The sequence below is a fragment of the Sphaerodactylus townsendi genome, linkage group LG10 (assembly GCF_021028975.2).
Source record: "Sphaerodactylus townsendi isolate TG3544 linkage group LG10, MPM_Stown_v2.3, whole genome shotgun sequence".
NCBI classification, from domain to species: Eukaryota; Metazoa; Chordata; class Lepidosauria; order Squamata; family Sphaerodactylidae; genus Sphaerodactylus; species Sphaerodactylus townsendi.
Window position 1 is genome coordinate 2630825 of NC_059434.1, and position 23356 is coordinate 2654180.

General features: G+C 42.4%; 1 protein-coding gene across 10 annotated transcripts in view; it reads right to left on the bottom strand.

Annotated features, from left to right (window-relative positions):
- Window positions 1-554: 554 nt before the first annotated feature.
- The window catches only part of ADD1 (adducin 1), a 68820-nt gene continuing 46018 nt past the window's right edge, over window positions 555-23356 (bottom strand). For 2 of the 10 annotated variants that reach the window (XM_048509874.1, XM_048509879.1), the window contains 7 exons: window positions 19397-19498; window positions 18110-18199; window positions 17991-18008; window positions 17045-17137; window positions 11694-11850; window positions 9459-9554; window positions 555-2696 (listed from right to left, as the gene is read on the bottom strand). In XM_048509874.1, coding sequence (XP_048365831.1) covers window positions 2350-2696; window positions 9459-9554; window positions 11694-11850; window positions 17045-17137; window positions 17991-18008; window positions 18110-18199; window positions 19397-19498 — 903 coding nt within the window. In that variant the 3' untranslated portion in view covers window positions 555-2349. Of the gene's footprint in view, window positions 2697-7817; window positions 7853-9458; window positions 9555-11693; window positions 11851-17044; window positions 17138-17990; window positions 18009-18109; window positions 18200-19396; window positions 19499-23356 lie in introns of those variants that run through there. The other 8 variants (XM_048509876.1, XM_048509873.1, XM_048509881.1 and 5 more) reach the window with 5 other exon arrangements.

The following is a 23356-nucleotide window of genomic DNA, read 5'->3' on the forward strand; positions in this document are numbered from 1 at the left end:
CCAATGTCGCACCAGAAAGCTGTCCAAAGAGGTCTGTTTCTGACGCCTCTTTAAGATTTGTCTGAAATGGGGCAAGACATTGTCATTAAACAAGTTGCAGATATGGCCTGCAACAGCTTTGTCTGGGTGATTTTTCTCCACAAACCCCTGCACCTTACTGCAAATCGATGAAAACCGAGGCAGACTGATGAAAACTGAGACAAATTTTTCACTGAAAAAATTGATGAAAACCGAAATTGATGAAAACCGAGGTTCCACTGTATTTAAGACTGAGAAAGTTCCATCTTGTAAGGTCAAATTGGATCAACCTGTTAAGAGTTCTAGCAAGCTTGGGAGTCCTTTGAAAAATTCTAGAAAATGCTCATTGTTCAGCAGCTGTAAAAACTATATGGTTGTGTTAATCTGAATAGGTATAATTAAGTGCTGATAAATACGAATTGTTATGAACTGTATGAAATGGCCATCTTTACAATGATTCTCCCTAACTGAAAATTCCTCAGAAGCATTAAGGGATCAAGAGTACTTGAATAAAACATGCAGAAAAAGCACACAGATCCTTTGAATAGTTTTATTTGTGTGTACAACTGAATGATACAACAAAGGAAGAAAAAATACAGAACTCTTCCACTTCCCTCCCACCCACCCTGTGTGTACCACACACCAGACACAACTAGGCCTCAAATTGTAATACAAAGAATCAAGAACTACAAAATTAGAACTTCAAAATCATTGCATATGTGGTCAAAAAGATAAAAGTCCCTACGTTTTCTAACAGAAACGTGAAGCAGTGGCTTTTGTGATGCAATTTCAACCCAGGTCATGAGACACAGCGGAGCAAAATCAGGATCGGTGGCTGCTTAGTGTTCACAGGACATACAAAGTTAGAAAACAAGCTGAAAGCTGTTACTGCCATGCAGAGTCCACAGGAAACATTCCAGTTCCGGTCGCTACTCTCTTCCTGCAGTGATGCTGCCTGCCAATTTTCCTGCAGCGGTGGCATTATGACCATCGACCCTGACCTTCCTCTAAATCTTCGGAATCAGTCTTACCAAGGTAAATGTGCATTGTTCTATCCAATGGCTCCAAGATACCAATGTGGAGCTTAATTCAGGCGTTCTGTTTCTAATGAAGTCACTGAACTCATCCCCCCAGGTAAGGCATTCAAATACGCCAAGCTCTAATTTTTTTCATTACACAGCCTTTACACTGAGTTTTAATTCATTCGTTAAAGAAATCTCTTAGGTCCTGCTGACCTCAAGTCACATGTGAATGCTTCTGTTACAATCCGATGCAAATCAGATTTTAAGATCTGAAGGAATCCCAGTTATTAGAGTAAGATGTTCACTGTTTCTATAACATTCACTCCCGCAACCCTGCTTAAATAAGAGGCTGCAGGGAAGCAGAAGCGAACAGGGCGAGTTCTGTCAAGACCTGCCACTTGCTGCCAGCATACGGCAAACCTTGGCAGGGCTCTCCTGGCCTGGCTCTAATCACAACTGGACGTGGCTGCAGACACTCTAGAACCAGCAGCTGCTGCGGCAGCCATTAATCATGTCTGAGCTTATTAAAGCATGTGAGCAGGAGGCCACAACTTGGACCAAGGTCCACGTTGGCTACCAGGGTATTTTCTTACCCATCTCTCAAGACTAATCTTCGGATTTCTAGGAGGAGTTGGAATACTATTTGCTAGGGAAAAAGTCAGTGAAAAAGATCATCTTTCTGTGGAATAGATTACATGAAACTTCATTAAAAACAGGCAGAGGGCTCAGCAGGAAAGAAGAGCCGCCTCGTTCTTCTTAGAGAACACAAGCAGGTTTAGTGTCTCAGCTATGCTACCACTGAGGAAGGCGGCATTCTTTAACGCCTCAGGACAGCATTGATGCAGCGTAGAAGCAGATCTATTCAGTCCAATAATATAAATCCTCAAAAATATAAACACAGAATCACCCACTGGTCAGTGTTTCCGAAGCCACTGGAAACCAAAGGAGGCTCTGGAACAAGAATAATTTTTAGAGTGAGCAGATAGCAGCGCACTTTAAGCAGGACACTGTGGGAAGAGCTTCCTTCATATATAAAGCAACGTGGGTTTGAAAAGTTACACACAGTAGTTCAGTGTCTTCTTCTGCTGTTTACATACAGGAATAAACCAATTCAGCTGCTGCAACATACACGGGGTTAGCACCTTCTGCTTGTTAATTTTCCATTATAATCTGAAGCAATCAAGCTATAACTTGAGGGTGTTACTTGTTCAGCTTTTTACATAAGACAAAAAACACTCAGTACAATCTGATACATTCTAGTGGTTAATGAACTTAAAATTCTAACACATGACAGCATTTCTGGAGGTGTTTAGGAGTCAGTCTTCTTTTTGTTTTTCTTCAGGAAGGAAGGCGTACGGAACTTCTTCTTCTTCTTGGACGGAGACTTCCCAGGAGACTCATCACTGCCCACATCCACTGTTGCCCCTTCCTCAGCCTGCGGGGGCAACACATCTTCACCAGGCTGAACTTGGGGGTCTTGGTTTTCAGCAGGATGCTCAGCCTGGCCTGGGGCCAGATCTTTATCGTCTTTACCTTCCTCTTCTTTTCCAAAGGCCGGGAAGCTGAGGGCTTCAGAAGGCTCATCAGGGGTGAGGTCTGGGAGGCTTTGCTTTAAAGTTGCAGCGTCACTGTCATCTTTGTAAGCCTGACCAGGCTCTATTGGGACAATCAGAAGGAGAAGGTCTATGAGTGTGTGCTGCATTCAGAAACCTGCTTTGTGCAAAGAATTACATGCAGAGCCAGGCACCGGAGTCCCTACGGAAGTGGATGCTGGCCCACCTGGAACTCCTTTCCCTGATGTTGGCAGAGTCAAAACTCAATCATGCAGATCTAGGCCATAAATGGAGTGGCCAATGTTTGAAAAGTCTGTGGTTCCTGTGTAAAAAAAAATCCTGCTTTGCCAGGTCCCGATATTCTTTAGAGACTAGCCTGTCTACTACAAGCACTCAGGGATACATATAAAATTGTACTGCTCCTGGTCAGACATATGAAATGTTACCATATTCCAACCTGGTGGATTACTTTGGTTACATAAACTGAACACATGGGAAACCTCACTTGTTTCCCTTCACTTTGCCAAAGCCGCTCCAAGCTTTGGCTCTCAGAGTAAGCAGCACAGACCATTTAACACCTTGTAGAAGGTGCGATTTCACAGACGTTCCCAAGAGAATCCTGTCTGTCTGTAGCCCAGAAGACTGGCTTGTGCCAGAAGGACAGTGTGAAAACTGCACTGTTTTGTATATACCCAGCACTCTGCAGAGCGGCTGCAAGACCTTCTGTGGACGGCTCTCAAGGAAGAGGCCAAATGAACCTGCTTCTTGCTCATCCACAAGAGAAATGGAGCAACTGACACAATCCCTCCTTCGTGAACTACAAAACACAGACTTTAAGATTCCAAACTCACACAGGCCCCTCAGAGCTGGTTCAATGTGTTTAAAAAGGCAAGGCCTGCATCAGCTCCTTGCTTACGTTGTTATGGAAGGGGGCTTATGGATTCCTGGAGCTCACACGTCTAAATTTACAACAGATCACCGAAATGGAAAAGGTCAAAACCAATTATTCTTTTTTTTAATGCTTTTTTCATAATGCATGAACTGGATCTCAGGTTGATTTTTATTTAAACAGGAAAAAGATGTTTCACTTAGCTATCTCACATCTACAGACTTTCCTTCTCAAGATGGAAAGAGTATGAGAGCAGAAAATGACCTTAGAGGGAAAAGGAGGCACGGTTGAAAGAGAAAGGAGATTCGTCTGAAGGGAATCTCAGGCATAGGAAACAGGAGACAGGTTGAGCAAATCCAGCGTCATCCACTTTTTAACCTTCACATTTTGAACACAGGAGGATATAGAACAAAGCCCAGGCCCAGCCGTGGGCAGCCACCCAAGAGAGCAGCAGCAGCAGCAGCTGCAGCCATTCCCAAGGCTTGGTCATTTGGCTGTTCATAAAACGGTGGTTCTCCATGGCAGAGCAGTGCTTTATTAGCAGTACTATCCAGAAAATCTACATTTTGCATTCTTTAGGGTCATTATTTCAATGTCTAGTTCCTTTTTCTTTCTGGCATTTATATTTCACAACTGTGTCCATGGTGCATTTCTATTTGTAGCTTAGAATCTGAACAATTTGGGGTTTGTTAGCTCAGCAGTAACAACCACTCCAAACTCAGCAAATCAAAGGTGTTAGAAGTTTTAAACTAGGTTAAGGTGATTTAAAAGCGGGGCGGAAAGGAGAAAGCCATTTGGAAGGTTATAAGCTGCTTAACAGAGCTGTAGTATAATTAACTTGACTGAAATACGTCACAGCATAGAACTGTTCTTCGTACATCTAGCATGAGAGATAATTATATCATGCCAATGTGAAATTTTGTCCCAGGTTTATAATTAGAAGAATAAGTGTATTGTTTTATCAATAATACAAAATAACCCTGACTTTCAAGAGAGTGGGAAATACTACTGGCATTTGAGGTATTTTCACTCTGCTACTCAGTCATCCATGGGGGGAAAAGTTATACAAAGAGGCTGGAATTTTTAAAGTTTTCCTCAGATATTAAAACACATCAAATTATTACATTTCACTTGAAAGAATCTTCAAGTCATAAACTGAGAATGCTGCAAAATCTGAACTCTAACAGGTCTACAGGAGTCAGTCTTATAAATGCTATACAAAAATAACATTCTTGCTATAGAATCACCCCACTAAAAATCAATAATATTTGGTTCTATTCAGGCAGTTGCCCAACAGGACTGTCGTTTAATCAGTTCTGCTGAAAGCATTCCATAAGTTCAGTAGCAAGGGGGAAAGGGAGAGAGGCAGAAGTTTATCTGTCACTGATGTTTTACTAATGTATTTATTTTACTAAATTTTTATTTCTAAACCCCTCTGGGGCTCGTTGTTGTGATCGTTTATATAGTCACTCCACTGGGACTCCAGCTTGCACAAAGCCTCTTTTGGAACTTGCAACACCTCACCGTGCACAGACCTTTGGCAGCTGATTCCATCATCTACTCCAGAGAAGAGGATACCGAGAGCACATGCCAAGAGCATTACAGCCTTACTACTTCTCTCATTTCTTTCTTGAAGCATCACAGCAGGTCAAGCACACAACCTTTCTGATGGAAGTAACAGTGGAGGGTGAGTTGTTTGACTCTACAGCTGACCCACTTGAAGTCAATCACTACAGATAAGCACCTCCTCCTCCTCCTCCTCCTCCTCCTCCTCCTCCTTCTTCTTCTTCTTCTTCTTCATCATCAGAGTCTTCGGGCAGGCAACTGATGGAGTAATAGCAAACTGGCCTATATACTAGTAGGGCAAGTTTCATCTATAGAACACAGGGTTGAGCACAGATCTTGCGAAAACAATATCTGTTCCAGCCCAGACACATCTAGGGTATAGCAGTCCACAAAGATGTACAGCTCAAACAACGTTGCTGCTCTAAACTCTAGAAGAAGCTGTAGATGTAATGGCTACACTAACAGAGTATGCACACATGACAAGCAGTACATAATGACCAATGGGTCGCCTGGTCTAAAGAACCAATGGCTGAAGTAGAGATACCTGGTGAATGTTTTGGGTTCCACGTGAAGAGGCTGGGGTGTTTTTCAGAAAAAAGCTGCTCTGTCAATATAAAGGGCTAATGTCCTGCTTACATTTTAAGGATTCATCTGAGGATATGTTTTGGAAAAAGACAGGATAAACCAGGTTCTGGTTCAAGTCGTTTGTTTCAGTGCAAGCACAGGCGCACATAAACTTCCACTGACTGTTTCACAGAGGTTACAGCAAACAGAAAGTCCATCTTTAGGGAAAACAGGTGAAACTCTTGCTAGCAGAGTTCAAATGGGGTCTTTATGAACTGCGAAAGAACAGCCTGAAGGCTTTTAGAAAGAAAGGAGAGTTGGAGAATCGCCTGATGTCCTCTGACAAAAGTTATGCCCTTGGGTGTGTGTGAAACGGTCCCAAGGCTAATGAGGAGAAATGATGATGATGATGATGATGGTGATGGTGATGATGATGATGATGATGTCGAGCCACAGCTGACTAATGACAACCTCCAGGACAATGAGGTTTTCGAGACAAGAGGCCTCAAAGAGGCTGCACAGCAGCTCCAGTTTCCCTTGATGGTCTCCCATCCTAGAACTAACCATGGCCAACCCTACTTGGCTTCCAAGCTCTGACAAGAGAGGGCTCATCAGGCTGCTCCTGAGATCTAACAAAGATGAGAAGGACAGTTTCTTCACATTTAAAATGACCCCTGGCGCCAGAAGGCTCCTGAGAGAGCTATCCACCGGGGTGTTGGGTTCAATCTGTTGATGACTGTCTGGAGTATTCTTCTTCAGTACTATGATGGAAAATCCTTGACAGGGAAAAGATGGGAAGAAGATGCTTTGGCCCAGTGCAGGAGCTAAAGCATCTTCTTCTCACCTTCTCCCTGTGCAGGAGTCGAGGGTGCATGACAAGATTGAGAGGCATTTCAACCCAATAAGCCAGGAATACTTTTCTGGGAGATCAAGAATCCTAATTTGCTCTCCTAGAGAATCCAAGACATTTGATATGTCTACCGGTGTGGGCAAGCATTGTTAGGGGACAAACAAAAACTAGCTTCAACTAAGTTAACTTAAAGGGGCAGTCAGGGATTCTACCAGATGATTCTCTCTCTCTGCTCCTCAGGTGGCGGCCCAGCGCCATCCAGCCATCCAAGCAAGAGCTTGTGCGTTTTGCTGAGCATTTAGGGATCACCAACATTGTGTTTTTCACAACTGGCTCCCTATCTGTTAGGATGCACTGAGCGTGTCAGAGGACAAAAAGAAATCCTTAGAAGAGATTAGGAGGTTTTGTCCACCACAACGGAGGGAGAAGAGGTAAGCAGAATTCACAAAAAGAGGAAGGAAAGCTGGAAAACAACACAGAATGATGCAGCTGCTGGAGCAGTCCAAGAAAAATGGAGCTTGGCAGTTTGTTTCTCCAGGCATCTCCTTTGGAGAAGGCAGAGCTGATGGTCACGGCTGTTTCAAGCTTAGCTGTAGAAGGTTCCAAACAAGCATCTGCGAACATGTAGCAACCCACCGGTGTGGCTGCACAGAGACTGTTTCCCAACCCAAAATCCAGGCAACTGAGACACATCAGAGTATGTAAGAGAAAGGATGGTCAACAGGTCGATAGGCTTTGTCTTCCTGGAGTCTCTGGGCAACAAGCACTTTAGAAGACTGTTTGTTCCATACAAAGAGGCGGCGGAGGAGGGCTCAGGTTCCCTTCCCACAACAATCAGGAAGGACACTGAAAACACACAGGAAAAGCTGTGTGGTGCAGCCCCGCACATTTTAGATGTATATGAAAGGTAAAGAATGGGGCCATGGGGAGACCTCAACCACACAGTTCCCTAGGCAGACTGTTTAATTTAAATTAAGGATTAAAAACAACAACAACAACAGGGCATACTGTCATTATTAGAGAAATTAACACTTAGGGCTAATAATCAGGTTGAATGTCTCAAGAGGAAGGAATCTGCTAATTTGTATGGTTTTGTGATTTTTTCATTTAGAGGCATGTTCAAATTCAACAACCAGCACAAGCACAAACTCAACTCTAATTTGATCTGTTCTGGTACAGCAACTGACATAGTTAAGCATACTTTAAACTGTAAAGGCCTGACTGATTAAACCAAACATCGACCCAACACACGCACACGCACACATTACAAAAGATGCCAGAGAATGAAGCAAAGCACAGAAGAGTCAGAGAAGCAGGAAAAACAGGGGGGGGGGGGGGGGGGGGGGTGGTACTTACTATGGCAACAGGTACTCTTTAGCAAATCCACCTCCTGTTTGTAACGCAGCCACAAGAAGAAAAAAGCACAAGTAGAGAATCGATGCATCCATCACAGCCATTATGTTATATTAAAAGAATGGTCAGCACCATTCTTATCGATTACAGAATGAGGTGGAATGAACAGACAGCTTTGTAACAGACAAGTGATAATTCCCAGGGTAAAAGGAAGACACACAACACACCTTAGATTACACCGGTTTCTACATTCAATTTATGTTTACCCAAATCATTGAAATGCGGGTTAACAGAGGTCTCAAGCATCACTCTTGCAACCCAGAGACCTTAATGGAAACATATGTTTAACTCCGCATCTAAAAGAAACAGAACACGACCCCCAGAGGTGTAATCCAGTTACAATAATGCTTAAGAAATGTGCATCCACCAAGCAGAACCAACTTTTGCCAGCACACACTGGGCAGCCCTCCTCCATCTCCAGGGGAGCCAGCTCCACACCTGCACCCAGCTGCAAGTGAAGACCTGCCTGCCTCTGCTGGAGCGAGCGAATGCCTGGGCCCACGGGCACAGCAGCCACAAGGGGCGGCAGAATCCCAGCAATGGTTTTTGTTTCAACCTCAGTATGCTGAGTGTTCAGATGCACACCAAGCCAACTATATGGTTTTTACACAGTGGCTATTCTGTGTTTTAAAATAATGCCAGACTAGATCTTCCAAAATATCTCTTCATGGACGATGGACTGATGGATGATGAGTTTCAGTGAAGTGCAAAATGATGCACTTTAGGACAAAACTGCTAATTTTTGATCCATACTAAAAGGGCATGTATTGGCTGTCATTATCCAAAAAAAAGGAGAGCTCATGAAAAGGCTCAGTGAAAACTCACTACTGTACGCTGCAGCAATAAAAAGGGCCCAGCACACTGAGTATTATTGAACATTTGTTTAAATCAGTGAGCAAGTAGATTATGGCAACTCTACCACAGCTACATTTCAAACAACGCGTGTCATTGTGAACGCCTCCATCTCAAAAAATATGATACATTTGGGAGAGGCCCAAAAAGTGATCATGTGTTTACGGCACTTTCCCCTTGGCGTGGGGCTTACAAAAGGGACAACAGACATAAGTGCACAATGCTGGCCCTGGAATTGGGAGCGGGAGAAGATGCCTCCCTTCGACTGACTCTGCGGTCCATTCACAATCTGTCAGTTCCCTGGCACAAGAGGTGGCCCTGGTCACAAGCGTGTCTTTTTGAAAGATTAGACCAATTTAGACAAGAAAAGGTTGTCAGCAGCTGCTATCCTCTGGAACGTCAACTGAATAGAGCCTCCCTTGAGCAGGTGCTCTGGGCCTCCCTTCCCCAACCTGGCTTGCAAGCGCTCAGGGGCAGCTGGCAGGTTGAAGGTGGAGATGGAACACAGTGCGATGCAGACTTTGATCTGATCCAGCAAGACTGTTCTCACGTTCTTCATGCACATTTCTTTATTATTGTGAGCACAGCCACTAACACATTTAGCTACAGAGCTCCACACAGTAAAATACAAAAATAATTTTTCCCCATGAGTCCTAGCTGATGTTTCAACTGAAGCATGGAAAGAGAAGTGCTCTGACAGGAACAAATCTCTTCAGCTCAACGGGTCATACCTTCCTGGAGCTTGGCTGGAGTGCTGGGGGGGATACAAGCAGCAGTGTAGTCAACAGCATTCTTGTCTCTCTGCTGGCTGGCATCTTCTGAGTCTTCTGCAAAAGGTACCAATACGCAGAAGTTAAACAGACCTCTTCCCAATCAATGGTGCTTGGCAACAAGTTATCCCATAGGCATAAAATATCTTCCCTAAAAAAGAATTCCACCCAGAAGCCGGTTTCTAATATTAATAAAAATGTGAATGTCATGGAATTAAAATGGCAGTATCCTCCTTGGCAAATATGTCTCAACAGTACCCTTGATCAATGAGGAATTCAACTGATGATTCAACTTTGAATTTTATCTGAGGACAAAGGTGCTCTGGACACATCCATAGGAAGCAATTTCTGAAGACAGCTCATCCATTAGGAAAAGAAATTGAATGATTTCAAAATGCTTCCTGATTTGTCCAACTTTGGCTCTCATAATTACATAATAGGGGGAAACCATAAAATATAAACCACAACAATAATGCAATCTGCTCAGTGCATGTCCACTTAGCCAAGAACAAATTCAATTACAGGCAGGCTCATGGAAAAAATCCTACTTTTACAAATAGAAAACAAACTGCAAATTCAGAAACGAAACAATCCTTGACAGCTCAGGTATCCCAGGAGCAGCAACTGGCATCAGATACCTCCAGAGGAAATTGAGGGGGGGACACGGTTCTTCTTTTTATGCATCTGAAATACTCTCACATAGAGGTAGGCAGAGAGCTGTTCCTATTGGCAGCAAAGGATAACGCTCACAATGATGGGTTTTAAATTACAGGTGGAAAGATACCAGAAGGACATTAGGGGGAAAAATGATAGTAAGAGTAGTCCAGAAGTGGAATCAGCTGCTGAGGGAAGTGTTGACCTCCCCTTTACTCACAGTCTTCAAATAGTGGCCTGTCATGACTGCTTTAGGATGATTCTGCATTGAGCATGGGGCTCAACTATAAGGGCCTATATGGCCCCTTCCAACTCTATGATCCTGTAATTGGTGGGACAGTTAGGAGGGTCTCTCTCTGCAATTCTTGGGGAGCAAATATAAGAGAAGACTCCTTCAGACATCCCAGTCCCAAGCCACATAGGGCTTTGAAGGACAAAACCAACATCTTGAATTGGGCTCCAGTTGCTCAGTAGCCAGTCTAATTACTGCAGAGACAGATGCTTCCAGTAGCTAGTCCTAAACAGCAGTCTAATTGCAGAATTCTGCACGATTTGTTGCTTCTAAATACTCATCAAGGATAACCCCTAGTACAGCTCATGGCATTAGCCCAGTCTAGACGTACCTAAGACATAGATATCACTGTGGGTAGACTGGACTGACCCAGGAATGAGTGCAGCTGAGGCACCAGGGAAAGCTGGCCAAAGGCACGCCAAGCCACAGCAGCCCTTTGATCTTCTCAGGTGACTGCTGTGTCAAGCAGTACTCTCAAGCTGCGCCCTGACTTACAACAGGGAGTATAACCCCATCCAAGACAGGAGAGATCTCAAGTCTCTGCTTCGGTCTGTCTTTCTAGTCTACATTAAAGTGCCAGACTGAGATCAGGGAGAACCGGGTCTCCATCCTTACCCAGAGAACTTCTGTCTTGCCAGGATTAAGATTCAGCCTATTCACCTTCATCCAGATCATTAGTTTTGATTTCTTGCATTAGGAAGCCTCCTGGAATGTGCAGAGGAATGTGCAGTGTTTTCTCTTCCCAGCACCCTCCCTAGAGAGCCCTCAGAGCTGTGCTCTGTGTCCACACTTAAAACAATGCAGGGGAGGGGGGCTCTGGGCCCAGGCACAATATTGCTTTCATTTTGAGCTGCCACGGATGACACCCTGAGCCCACATGGGAAAGGGTGTCTTATAAGTAGAACAAATGAAATACATAAATGAAGGAGATAAGAGGAAAAATTATGTTTGATACACACTGCATCCAAACATTACCCATTACGTGTGTCTGTCCTTTGAGGTGGAGAACTGCAGCTCTCAGGAGCTGATCAGGAAAACTGCAGCCCAACGGAATGTTCTCGTTTGGGCCCTGCCACTTCAGCACTCTAGCGCACACTTTGCAAACTGAGCAAGCATCACCCCACAAGATTATGAAGGCCGAATGAGCATCAGCCCACAGGTACACAAGAGCCAATCAGGTATGCTAAGCTGTGCATCCCTACAATCTTTATTTCACATTTAGTCCAAATGGACATTTGGCGAATGCAAACCTTCCAACTGCCTCTGCTTTCTTTCCACTTCTTTGCGATATTCTTCCAGTTCCTTGTCTGTGAGCTTGTTGAAGGGGTTTGGTCCTGTTGTGCTCACAATGACTCTGGGCTGGTATTCCTTCTCAATTATTGCTTTGGATGCTGTCACCAGTTCTCCCTGGTAGAAAGTAAAGACAGGTCTTTCACCAATTAACCTAGAGAATACGGACAATGCCTCAGAGCTAAAACAACAGAAGAAAATGGTGTAAGTCCGACTGGAAACAAAATTCAGAAGATTTCCGTTCCGTTTAAAGAAGGCAAGATTTTTCCATTTTACCAACGAGAGGTAAACGATCCACACATATTCACAGCCAGGGTGCACGAACAAACCCCACTCGTGACACACTCAGCTGACTGCACAGAGTAAGTCTTACAGGAAGACTATCATCTATACATCCAGTTTCAGCCATGTTGGTCTGCGGCAGAAGAGCTCGATTTGAGTCCAGTAAACGCCTTAAAAGACCAACAAGACTTTCAGAGTGTGAGCTCTTGACTGTCCAGACCACCCTGGGAATCTCGTTGGTCTTCATGGGCTACGGGACTCAAATCGAGTTCTAGTGTTTCCCTCAAGCAATATCCACTCAGAAGCAACAGCATCAGGTCTGAGACTGGACATATACTGGAAGCTTAAAAGCATTCCCTAGGAAGCAAAAGGGACATAGTTCTCAAATCACCTAGCTGACTGAGCAAAATAACCTAGCAAAAAAGGTTAGGAGGTTAAGAGCTCGTGTATCTAATCTGGAGGAACCGGGTTTGATTCCCAGCTCTGCCGCTTGAGCTGTGGGGGCTTATCTGGGGAACTAGATTAGCCTGTACATGCCAGCTGGGTGACCTTGGGCTAGTCACAGCTTCTCAGAGCTCTCTCAGCCCCACCCACCTCGCAGGGTGTTTGTTGTGAGGGGGGAAGGGCAAGGAGATTGTCAGCCCCTTTGAGTCTCCCGCAGGAGAGAAAGGGGGGATATAAATCCAAACTCCTCTTCTTCTTCTAAAACCATCCAGAAAGGAAGCACTCTTCAGACAACACCTTCACATGGAAGAGGGAATATAATTTATTTATTTTATTTACTTCACTTGTACCCCACGACTCTCCCCAATGGGTATCCAAACCATTTTACACTGTTCTCCTCTCTTCCATTTTATCCTCAAAACCTGTGAGGTAGGCTAGTCTGAGATAACATGACTGGTACAAGGTCTTCATCAAGCGAGCTCTCATGCCAGCATTTGAATGTCGGTCCCCGAGCTCCTAGTCTGGCTGGTCTGGAAACCACACCAACTTCTCTGAGCACAGCACATCAGTGCCCCAGCACAGGACAAGCAAGAGGACATTCATCCCAGAAAAAGATCGGCAATAAGTCATTTTGTGTCTGCTCCTCAAAAAAAAATATATATATATATATAGATTTAATATAACCCCATATATTTATTTTTATTTATTTATTTATTTATATATTTATTTATTAATTATTTAATATACCACCCCATCTCTGGAGGGCTTTGGGCGGTGTACAACATAAAATCATATAAAATCATCATAGGCATCCATAGTTACAATAAAAACAGCAGTTATTATATCCAAAATGGCGTCCCACCTGAACCTAATCCTAGAAGGAGGAGGAGGGAGGGGGTAGTGGGTCCTGATGGTATTAGGGACCCATAAATTCCAGTAATGGGTCCCACTGATGTTAAGGACCCCTAACCTGGGGGGGGGGGGGCACACTCAGCGGCTGGTTTCTCCAAAAGCCCGGTGGAACAACTCAGTCTTACAGGCCCTGCGGAAATCACCAAGGTCCCGCAGGGCCCGGACAGCTGGTGGTAGAGTGTTCCACCAGGCAGGGGCCAGAGCCGTAAAGGCCCTGGCCCGAGTGGAGGCCAGGGCGTCATTGAGGGGCCAGGGATCTCCAGTAAATTGGCCTCTGCCGAGCGCAGAGGCTGAGTTGGGACATATGGGGTAATACGGTCCCGAAGGTACGAGGGTCCCAGGCCGCGTAAGGCCTTGAAGGTCAAAACCCACACCTTGAAGATGAGGAACATCCTGTTCCTACCTCCAGTCCAGAAAGAGTTTACCTTGGATGAGGATTGTCAAATCAATACAAATATCTTTATTAGGCATAGTATGCTACATAAAGTTACAACAAGAACAGCTATAACGTTTGCTATTAATTCCCTCTTAGCGACATGACCTGCAACAAGTAGTAAGCTGTTTTCCCTAAAATCAGAGGATCATTACTATTAAATAGTTTTACCATGCAAACTTTGGGAGATGCTTTACCTATGATTGATGATAACAGAGCTTTCCTCTGTGAATTACATTTCGGACAGTAACATACAATATGCTCCAATGTTTCCACTACAGTAGGACAATGTGGGCATACTCTGTCCGATAGGGGGAGTTTCTCAATCCGACCTTGTAAAAGGGCAGGGGAGAAGACATTGCATCTGGCGCTAGTTAGAACCCAGCGTTGTTTGGGATCTGAAATTTGTGGTAAGATAATTAGCCACCTTGCCCATGTTGGGACTGATCCCTAGGTGTAATGGGGAGCAGACTGTCAAATCCTTTTCATTCATCTCCAGTTTTTAACCAAGCAATTTCCCCTCAAATTGTAGGTTGCAAAGGTTGCACTCTTCGCTCTTCAAAGGTACGGAACAAGCTGTCACAGCTTCGACTGGGTCAATCCAATTTTTTTCATAAAATTATGGGATTACTGAACGGTCCCCTACACAGACCTATGTTTGGAACTTGGGCAGAATTCTTTGGAACTTAAAGCCTGGTTTAGAGCCTTTAGATTTTGGCTGCATCTTCATATCTACAATCTGATCATTCCCTTGTTTCCTTAATACTTTCAGACACGCAGGTTAATCCCTGGTTTTCTCTGATCGAAAGGAAAATTGTAACTATTGGATTGTCTCTTGAATCACTCTACTCTCTCTCTTGTTCAGAAGCGTACAAATTATTAAAACATTGGCTCTTAGATTGGGAATTTGCACAATTATATCTAGCAGCTAAACGAACTTGCTCTCCTACACAATTTCTAATTCCATTTGATCAGGGTCACATGGTTCATTACTTATATTTTCTAACTAACCCCTGCTCAAAAAGAGCTTTCACAATTGCTAGATTTAATGTCATTCCGTCTGCCCTACTAAATGGTTTGCCAAAATTAGATCTAAACATGTCAATTTACATCCTCTCTTCCAACCTGAGTTAACAGATTTGATCAGATTATTTTTCTTGCTGAACAGCTCCGATTCTGTTTTTTGTGAAGAGGTTGCAAGCTTTGTTATGGAAATAATTCAGAGTCAGTAATAATCTGTATTTATCTGATGTTATTTTTTTTACCTTTAAAACCCTATTGTTTGCTGTGGTGTTGTTGTTGTTATGTTTATGCCAATAAAGGCTTTGCTTGATTGCTTTGACTTGGGTTACGAAATGATATTATTTTGCCACTAGTAAATAAAGATGTGATCCTAATTTTATAAAACAATATTCTACAGCATAAGTCTCCGACCGTTTTGAACCTGCAGGCACCCTTGGAATCCTGACATAGTGCAGTGGGTGCAGCCACAAAACGACTGCTGTAGCATACAGTGAAGGTCTTTGTGCTGCGGTTGCAGAGGCTGCCAAAGCAACATTTTAAAAAATCTGCACAGCCAATCAAATCTCAAGAAGCCTGGCTGGGCAAAATCCCCATGTAGCCCCACTTTCTAAAAACACTTTGTGGGCACCAGGAAAGGTATCAGAGGTGACATGGAGTCTATGGACACCATGTTGGAGTTCCTTGTTATATAGCATGACCAGACAGTTCCACATTATAAATCAAAGGAAAGAAGTCACATGGCCCTTGGAAAAATGTACTTTTGTCATTTATTAATTCGCACACTTCTATATATTCGACCAGACTAAAAGAGAGTACTCTAAAAGGAGGTATTTCATTTCAAGATCAGGAAAACAAGACACAACTGCATCCCATTAGGTGCTTAATTGCTGGCAATCTGTAGACTTTACTGTGCAGCACCTCTCTCCCACTTGTGACAAATTTCTCACATGGACCTGAACACTAAAGTTTAGCCATTTAAGTTCTTCTGAACAACATTCAGTGCCCCTCAGATGGTTGGGAGGCCTGTAGAAGGACCTCTGATAAAGATCTTAAAGGCAGTTTCTGGCACCGGATGAATCCTGGACCCAGATTGCTAGACCTCTATAGGTCAACACCAGCACCGTGAACTGGACTAAACCAGATGGAAGTCAAGCTCACTCCCAGCTTATTAACTGGGCATAGAAGTACCAGTCTGGCAGAAACATTTTAGATCAGCTGTAGTTTCTGACCATTTTGCCAATGCAGTCCCATGGAAAGGATGGTATAATTATCCTAACTCAGGTGTCACAAGCGCATGAGTTACCAAAATGATTTTATTTTTTTCCAGAGAAAAGGTGCCATTTGGCAAACAACAACAACACTTGACTGGTGCACTTGGATACAAGAACCACGGGATTAGACATATTCTGAACTCTCAGAAGAACTCCAACAAGGATGTACACTGACTGTTCTGCTATATGTGCAGAGCAAATACTAGGGCAGCTAAGGTGGTTGGGATCCCAAATCGCAGTTGAAAGCCAGATGGTAAAGAATCCAGACAATCAATAATACCCAACAACATGTCTCCATGTAAAATCTCATCAGTGTACATTGCAAAAGAAGACTTTAGCAAGCCACCCATGAGCCTGTCTTCAGAGGAAGTGTCTTTGAAGTCGAGCCATATACATGCATCTTCACAGGAAAGCAGCTATCACCAGGCTTACATCATTTGCATAACACCATAGCTGGTTTAACCTGGAGATATGTTGGGAATTACCCTCATCACGTAACTGGGACTGCACTCAGGCTAGTAGAAAATGGATCTCAAACGACAGCTACCTAGCACAGACCACTACGGCCGGAGCAAGGGGGAACTGCGCCTGGGGCATGCGTGCACCCTGCGTCCCTGCCATGCCCCTGCACCGGCGCGCACCCGGTGAATCGCGCGGACCCCCGCTCCCTTGGTGCTACGTCACTGCAGACCACACATGGAACAAAACTGCCCATGCACACAATCCCTTGCCATCTTCCAAGAGCAAAAAAATTAGCAAGACCAACCCTAATTTGTCCAAAATTTATTTTTAAGTGTATTTTATAATTTCTGTCAAACATACATTCACATGCATATCCACCTGCCCCTCTTCACATTTACAGACAAACCCTGAAAGTCCCAAATCAGGATAAGAGGGAAAAGAGCAAACAACAGCATTTAGAGCAGTATGACAGGGCAGTAAGTACCTTTCTAACAGACAGAGATTTAGCGGGACTAAAGGCCTGCTCTGTGGGATCGAGCCCTTCAATTGTTTCCGTGCAGTCTGAGAGGGGAGCATCCTGAAACAGGAAATTGAGTGAACAGAGCAAACTAAGCTTGGGCTTTCGTTTACTGGCTAAAAGCAAAATGATAATGGGACAAAGAGCATGCAGAAACACCATTACCAGTGGATAGAGGAGCTGCAAAAACAAAGCAACATGCATACATTTGTTAACCCTAACCCAAGATGCCTTGGCCATGATAACTAGTCAAACTTCATAATGATTTTTTTTCAAATTATATCACACAAATTTGCTTAGAAGTGTTGGATTTATACCCCATGTTCTCTCCTGTAAGGAGACTCAAAGGGGCTTACAAACTCCTTACCCTTCCCCCCTCACAACAAACACCCTGTGAGGTAGGTGGGGCTGAGAGAGCTCCGAAAAGCTGTGACTAGCTCAAGGTCACCCAGCTGGCGTGTGTGGGAGTGTACAGGCTAATCTGAATTCCCCAGATAAACCCCACAGCTCAAGCGGCAGAGCGGGGAATCAAACCCGGTTCCTCCAGATTAGAGTACACCTGCTCTTAATTACTACACCACTGCTGCTCCTTAGCTACCATTTTGATGAAATATAACATTATAATCTATCAAACAGAATAAATTTGAGATAGAACTTTCAAATTAATGCTTTTCATGAATCTATAGTTTGCAATGAAGATTCCATCTGTGGATAAGACTACACAATTAATAATAATGGTTATGCACTCTATTTTTCAAATACAATCCGTGACATGAAGCCTGACTAGTTCAGAGTGGGGTTTTAGTAGCTTGTGCGTCTCATGCACAGCAAATGCAGCACACTCATGCATCTGCTTCAGTTCTGACCCTAAGCAAGGATGCCAAGATAGCAAAACATTACCTCTAACACTTACCTTACAAACAGTTACTCTCTGCCAATTAAAGAATAATTTCATAGCAATGCATTAGGCAACAGCAGGAAAATACCTCAAATTCACTCTAAGTTGGTATTTTAAGCAGCCCGTTTCCTCACCTGCACAAGGTTTCTGTCCACAACAACCCCAGAAAGAACTTGTGACTGTGGACCAGCAGTTTTAATATCCTGCAAGTTTTGCTCCCGGATCTGTAAAAGACAAGTGGCATGAAATTCATATAAACTGCGGAAAGGAACATGCTCATGCATCTAATCTATGTATGAGCCACAGAACATGATTCCGTCCATCGTATATTTGACTGAGTTGGTCCGGATACATAAAGAATCAGTTCCATCAGCTAACACTGTAATTTACTATTTTGCATCTTATTGAACTTGATTGTACTCCCATGCAAACAAGAGTCAGTCCTACACTAAACTCCAGGTTTTGGGATTGTAAAGTGGCAGTTTTCATCCTTGCAAATACATTCTGCTTGAACGTGTCATTTTATGGCATTTGCTTCTGCAGAGCAAAGGCAGGAAGGAATGGGACTCCCAGGATTTTGTTAAGCACAGGACAGATCCTCACCATACCTATAAATATGGAAGACATGCACTGAAATTATAACATGTCATTACAAATAGCATCTGGGAAAGGATTCCCATGTCTTCTCATGTACCCAGTTGGAGTCCTGCTTTTAAAAAAGTATTTCAGGAATTACTAGACACTCTGTTAGATGTTCCATTTATAGCTTAATTCAATCTACGCTTCCTCTGCTGATGCTTTTCATACCTCAAGAAAACGTTTCATAAAACTGCAGTTTCAAATGCTTCTCTCTTTGAGCACAGACAAGAATAACCGACAACTGTTATAACTAGAGCTGTAAGCAGAATACATTAAAAAACTCTCAGAAAAGTTTATGTAAATTTACAGAAATTCAAAGAGGAATGCAGTATCAGGGTCTTAAATTTCATAACTACAGGAAGGAAGAAATTATTTGTGGACAGTGCTAACTTTGAAAAGGCAGAGAAACTGAGGATATAAAGGCTGGGGAAAGGGGAGAGATGAAAAATGATGATCTGCTACATTTTTTAAAAGTTGCTACCTCAGCAGCATAACTAAAGTCTTTTTAGGCAGTGTCCAGATGTTCTGTGTGATTCTTGCCAACTAGAGAAAGAAGATATGTTCAAACTCCACAAAGATAAGAAGGTACCGATAACTATACGTTTTTAACTTTTCCCCTATCTTGTTCATTAAGACAATCACCACCCTCTTTATGATGCCTGAATGATACCAACCAAGAGAAATTAAACATCTATAAATGTAAAAACTACCCCCAGATCCCTCAACATGCACAAATTTGTATTTCAAAAACTATCAAATCATTTAGAGATGTAAATACAAACCTTGTTCCTCATTTCTTGAACCTCCTTTGGATTAGTGTTCAATGGAACAAATAAATTTGGGACAGCAGAGGTGGCAGCTCTATGTCCATCCTCTTTAGTCCACTGTAATATCAAGAAAATTACATAAATTAAAATGGCTAAAAGGCCAGAACACCCACAGACACAAGTTCACAGCACACTAAATCATGCATATATACAACTGAGAACTGAATCAATGACTACAGCCCAGCACTTGTGAAAGAACAGCCACTTCTCTATTGTGAAATGGCTGACAAACTGCATTTTCTATATTCAGAACCATAAAAGTGAGCGAGCAGAGAACTGGCACAAGCAGCCTAAATGATCAGCAGATGCCGATTTGCAATCTGAAAGTGTACAGATGCAAAAGTCAGCAAAACCCCCCAAATTCTAAAACTGCATCATTGATTCACTTCCCTGAAACTGAAACACGAACCAAAGCCAACAGAAAGCACAAGATGACAGAAATATGAGAAGCAGGGTGATATCAGCAGATATCAGATCGAGTGAATGATTTCATGTGGAAAGAGTGGGCATCACCAAAGTTTTGAATTTAAAACAAAATTCAGAATGTACTGTTTTCAGAACTGTTTCTGCACAGGCAAACAGATGGTTCAGCCTAAGGAAAGAGTTTGGTGATGTCAAAATATTTTATATAAAAGCTTACAGCTTAAAAGATTACAACAAAAAAAAAACCCCATACACAAAGCACTTCATGATTTGTTTGCAGGAGGTTGTTTTATATGGCCAGTACATTTTGTCTGTTGGAATGGGGGCTTTGCGCCACAAGCGTGAACATTTGCCTTTCACAAGAATTTATTAAAATGCTCAGCCTCATTCTTACATTCTAATTGTTACTGCACAGAAAATGCACTGAACACTGAAACAAATCTGTTTTACACAGATACTAACCCCCACCCTGAATAATTCTGAGACAAAAAGATAGCCAGAAATAGAACTTGTCAAAAGCAACACAATATTAAAATGTTTTGCAAGAATGAAGTAAAAAAAAGGAATGAACATGGAGCTATGGATACTCACTGATTTTTATCTTTCATATAAAAATAACTCCAGGTTTTGATTAAAGATACTTAACAACAACATTAAGAACCTCAACACAACTGAAACTTTTTAAAAATCTACAGGCATTAAAAATTAAGTATACAAACCAGGAATACTGCATGACTGCTACAGGTTGCTCTAGCAAAGTATTAAAAACACAACGATGTTTTTAAGTGCTACTTCCATTATATGATGATTCCAAACAGTCACTTCTGTCAATGTTCAAGCAATAAAACAAGCACCTGTACATATTTTCAGGGCAGGGTTACTGCCCAGAGCAGAGGAAGCAGCTTCAGGATTTGGCAGTTACCCTGCGAGGAATGCTACTTAATCTACAACAAAAAGGGGAAAAAATCTCTCCATAGAGAACAACTCCTTTCTGGGCCTTCTTCATGGACGGTCCAATGATTCAATATTTCCCAAGAGCTACTATACTCCCTCCTTAATAAATTCTGAAAGGGAAAAGATAGCAATAAAAATGTAGGGGAATATTTACAAATGTCATGCACAGGAGGACTGGAACGCGGGAAACAGCATGGCATTGCATACTTGAAACTGGTATTATTTAGAATAGTTACAGACAGATATCTGGAGAACATCCAATACTCTAGGAGCATTCTGTGGCAACAGTTGTTAGCTTTTTCCTTGTGGATTTGTGAATGCTGATTTATTTTGTGGTTTGCCAAGTTATATTTATAATGCTTAACCTTTAAATATTAGGAAAACACAATGGCCACTAGAAAGGCAAAGTAGGTACCATATGTGTTATTTATATAAAGGCCTAAATGATGTCTGTCAAGTCCCTCTTATGTGTTGAACCCAACTTTCATTAATGTTGAATGATTAGAGAAGCTTACAACTATGTATAAATGGTGATAAACTGATTACTAAAATGTATAAGGTTACTAAAGTGGGATACGGAGGAAGAGTGGGAAAAATGGGTTAATAATGTAAGGAGAAACATACAAATGGAACAATGGGAAAAATTATGGAAAAAAGATCTGAAATTTACAGCTTGTTATAATCTGAAAGAAAGCTACTATAAAATGATTTATAGATGGTATTTAACACCAAAAAAGTTCTCTAAAATGTACAAAGGGTTATCAAACAAATGCTGGGAATGTCAACAACAGGATGGTTTTTTTCATATGTGGTGGACATGTAAAGAGGCAAAACTGTTTTGGGATATGATTTTAATAGAAGTGCAAAAGATTATGAAAATAACAATTGAGAAAAAAACTAAGACATTCTTGTTGGGATTGATAGGGGAGGATATCCCAGATCAATATACAGCACTTTTTATGTACATGACAACTGCAGCAAAGATTCTGTATGCATAAAAATAGAGGGACAATAAATTCCAACAAAACAAGACTGGATTTTAAAAATAACAAAATATGCAGAAATGGCAAGGCTGATGGTGTTTATAATAGACAAGAATATGGACAAAATAAAGACTGGAAACCTTTTGGGGACTACCTGCTGAAACCATGTACAAATAGAGAAATAATGGTAGGATTTGAGTTTTAAATGGAAATAGCAGATGGACTAAAATAATTTTATAAGAAGGACTAAAAGCAGAGGAAATGCTGATACCAGCTATAAGCACAAAATTGGACTTGAGTTTGTATCCATAATGAGGTAGATGGAAGTCATCATATATGTATGTAGTGATGTCTGGAAATGTGTTTTTTAAGTTGTTGTTGTTATAGTGGGGGAGGGGAGATTGGACTTGGGTTTTTCTTTTCTTTTTTCCCTGTATGTGTTGTTTCTGTGTAAAATAAATAAAAAGCCTTTCAAGGGAAGCTCACAATGGCAGAACAGAACAGAAAGAAACCTACAATCAAAATGGTGTTATCAGTGCTATTTCATAAAAGATGGCTATTCCGTGCAATTTGTCATTGAGGCAGAGGCCCTGAACTCTGGGACGAAGCAGAAAAGGACCAGGCAGAAAGCAAAAGGTGAGCTGTGCTTTTTATTTATTTTTATTTTTTTTGAGGGGGGGGTATTCTTAAGGTCAAAATTTTAACAGTGTGTATTTTTGGAGGGCTTGTGTGTTTGCTTTTTGATGGCTTGGGAAGACTTTTGTCTGTATGAGGGTTTTTCTTTGTCCTGACTGTTTGCTTGCCTCAGAGATGGGGCTTCTGGTGAGTAACCAGCTCTATTTAACCACCATTCAGTTGTCCTCAGCACTCTCACTGAGGTAGCGGCGCATGCAGTTGTTGATTTTTTTTGTCAGTAAGCAGCAATCTTGGGGGACACAATAGAAGGTTAGTTAGGAGTCTGGACACGGGGTAGAAGCTCCAGACACTAGGTCTCATTCCCTGGAGCTCAGTGAACAAGTCCTGGGTTAAACAAGCAAGACTTTTTGAAGGAGACACTATTGAAGACTACTAAATATGGATAGTCAGGGAGTTGCTGCAGTCACCTGCAATAGCTGTGGAACATTTGTTTGTTTCCTTGCTGGGCGGTGTGAGTATTTATACCTGCAGCAAGTGTAAGCAAGTTGCTCTTTTGGTAGGGAAGGTTCAGCAGCTAGAAGCGCAAGTATCTACACTTCAGAACAATAAGAAAAATGAAGATTTCCAGGACAGAATGGAGCAGACGGTAATAGGTGTGGAACCCACAGGGGATCTCTCTGGGGAGGATAGCAGCTCTCAAACTGCAAAGGAGGAATGTGACTCAAAGTAGTACAGGGGCTAGGCAGCATTCTGTGTGTTTGAATCGACAAAATAGATTTGAAGTGAATAGTTGAGGTGAACAACTGGCTTTGCAGGTGGTGCCACAGGAACGTTTTGGTTTTAGGATCATGGTCTGCAGTTTCATGAAGAGGGACTCCTGGCTAGAGATGGGCTGCACCTCACACCTGCAAGTAGGAAC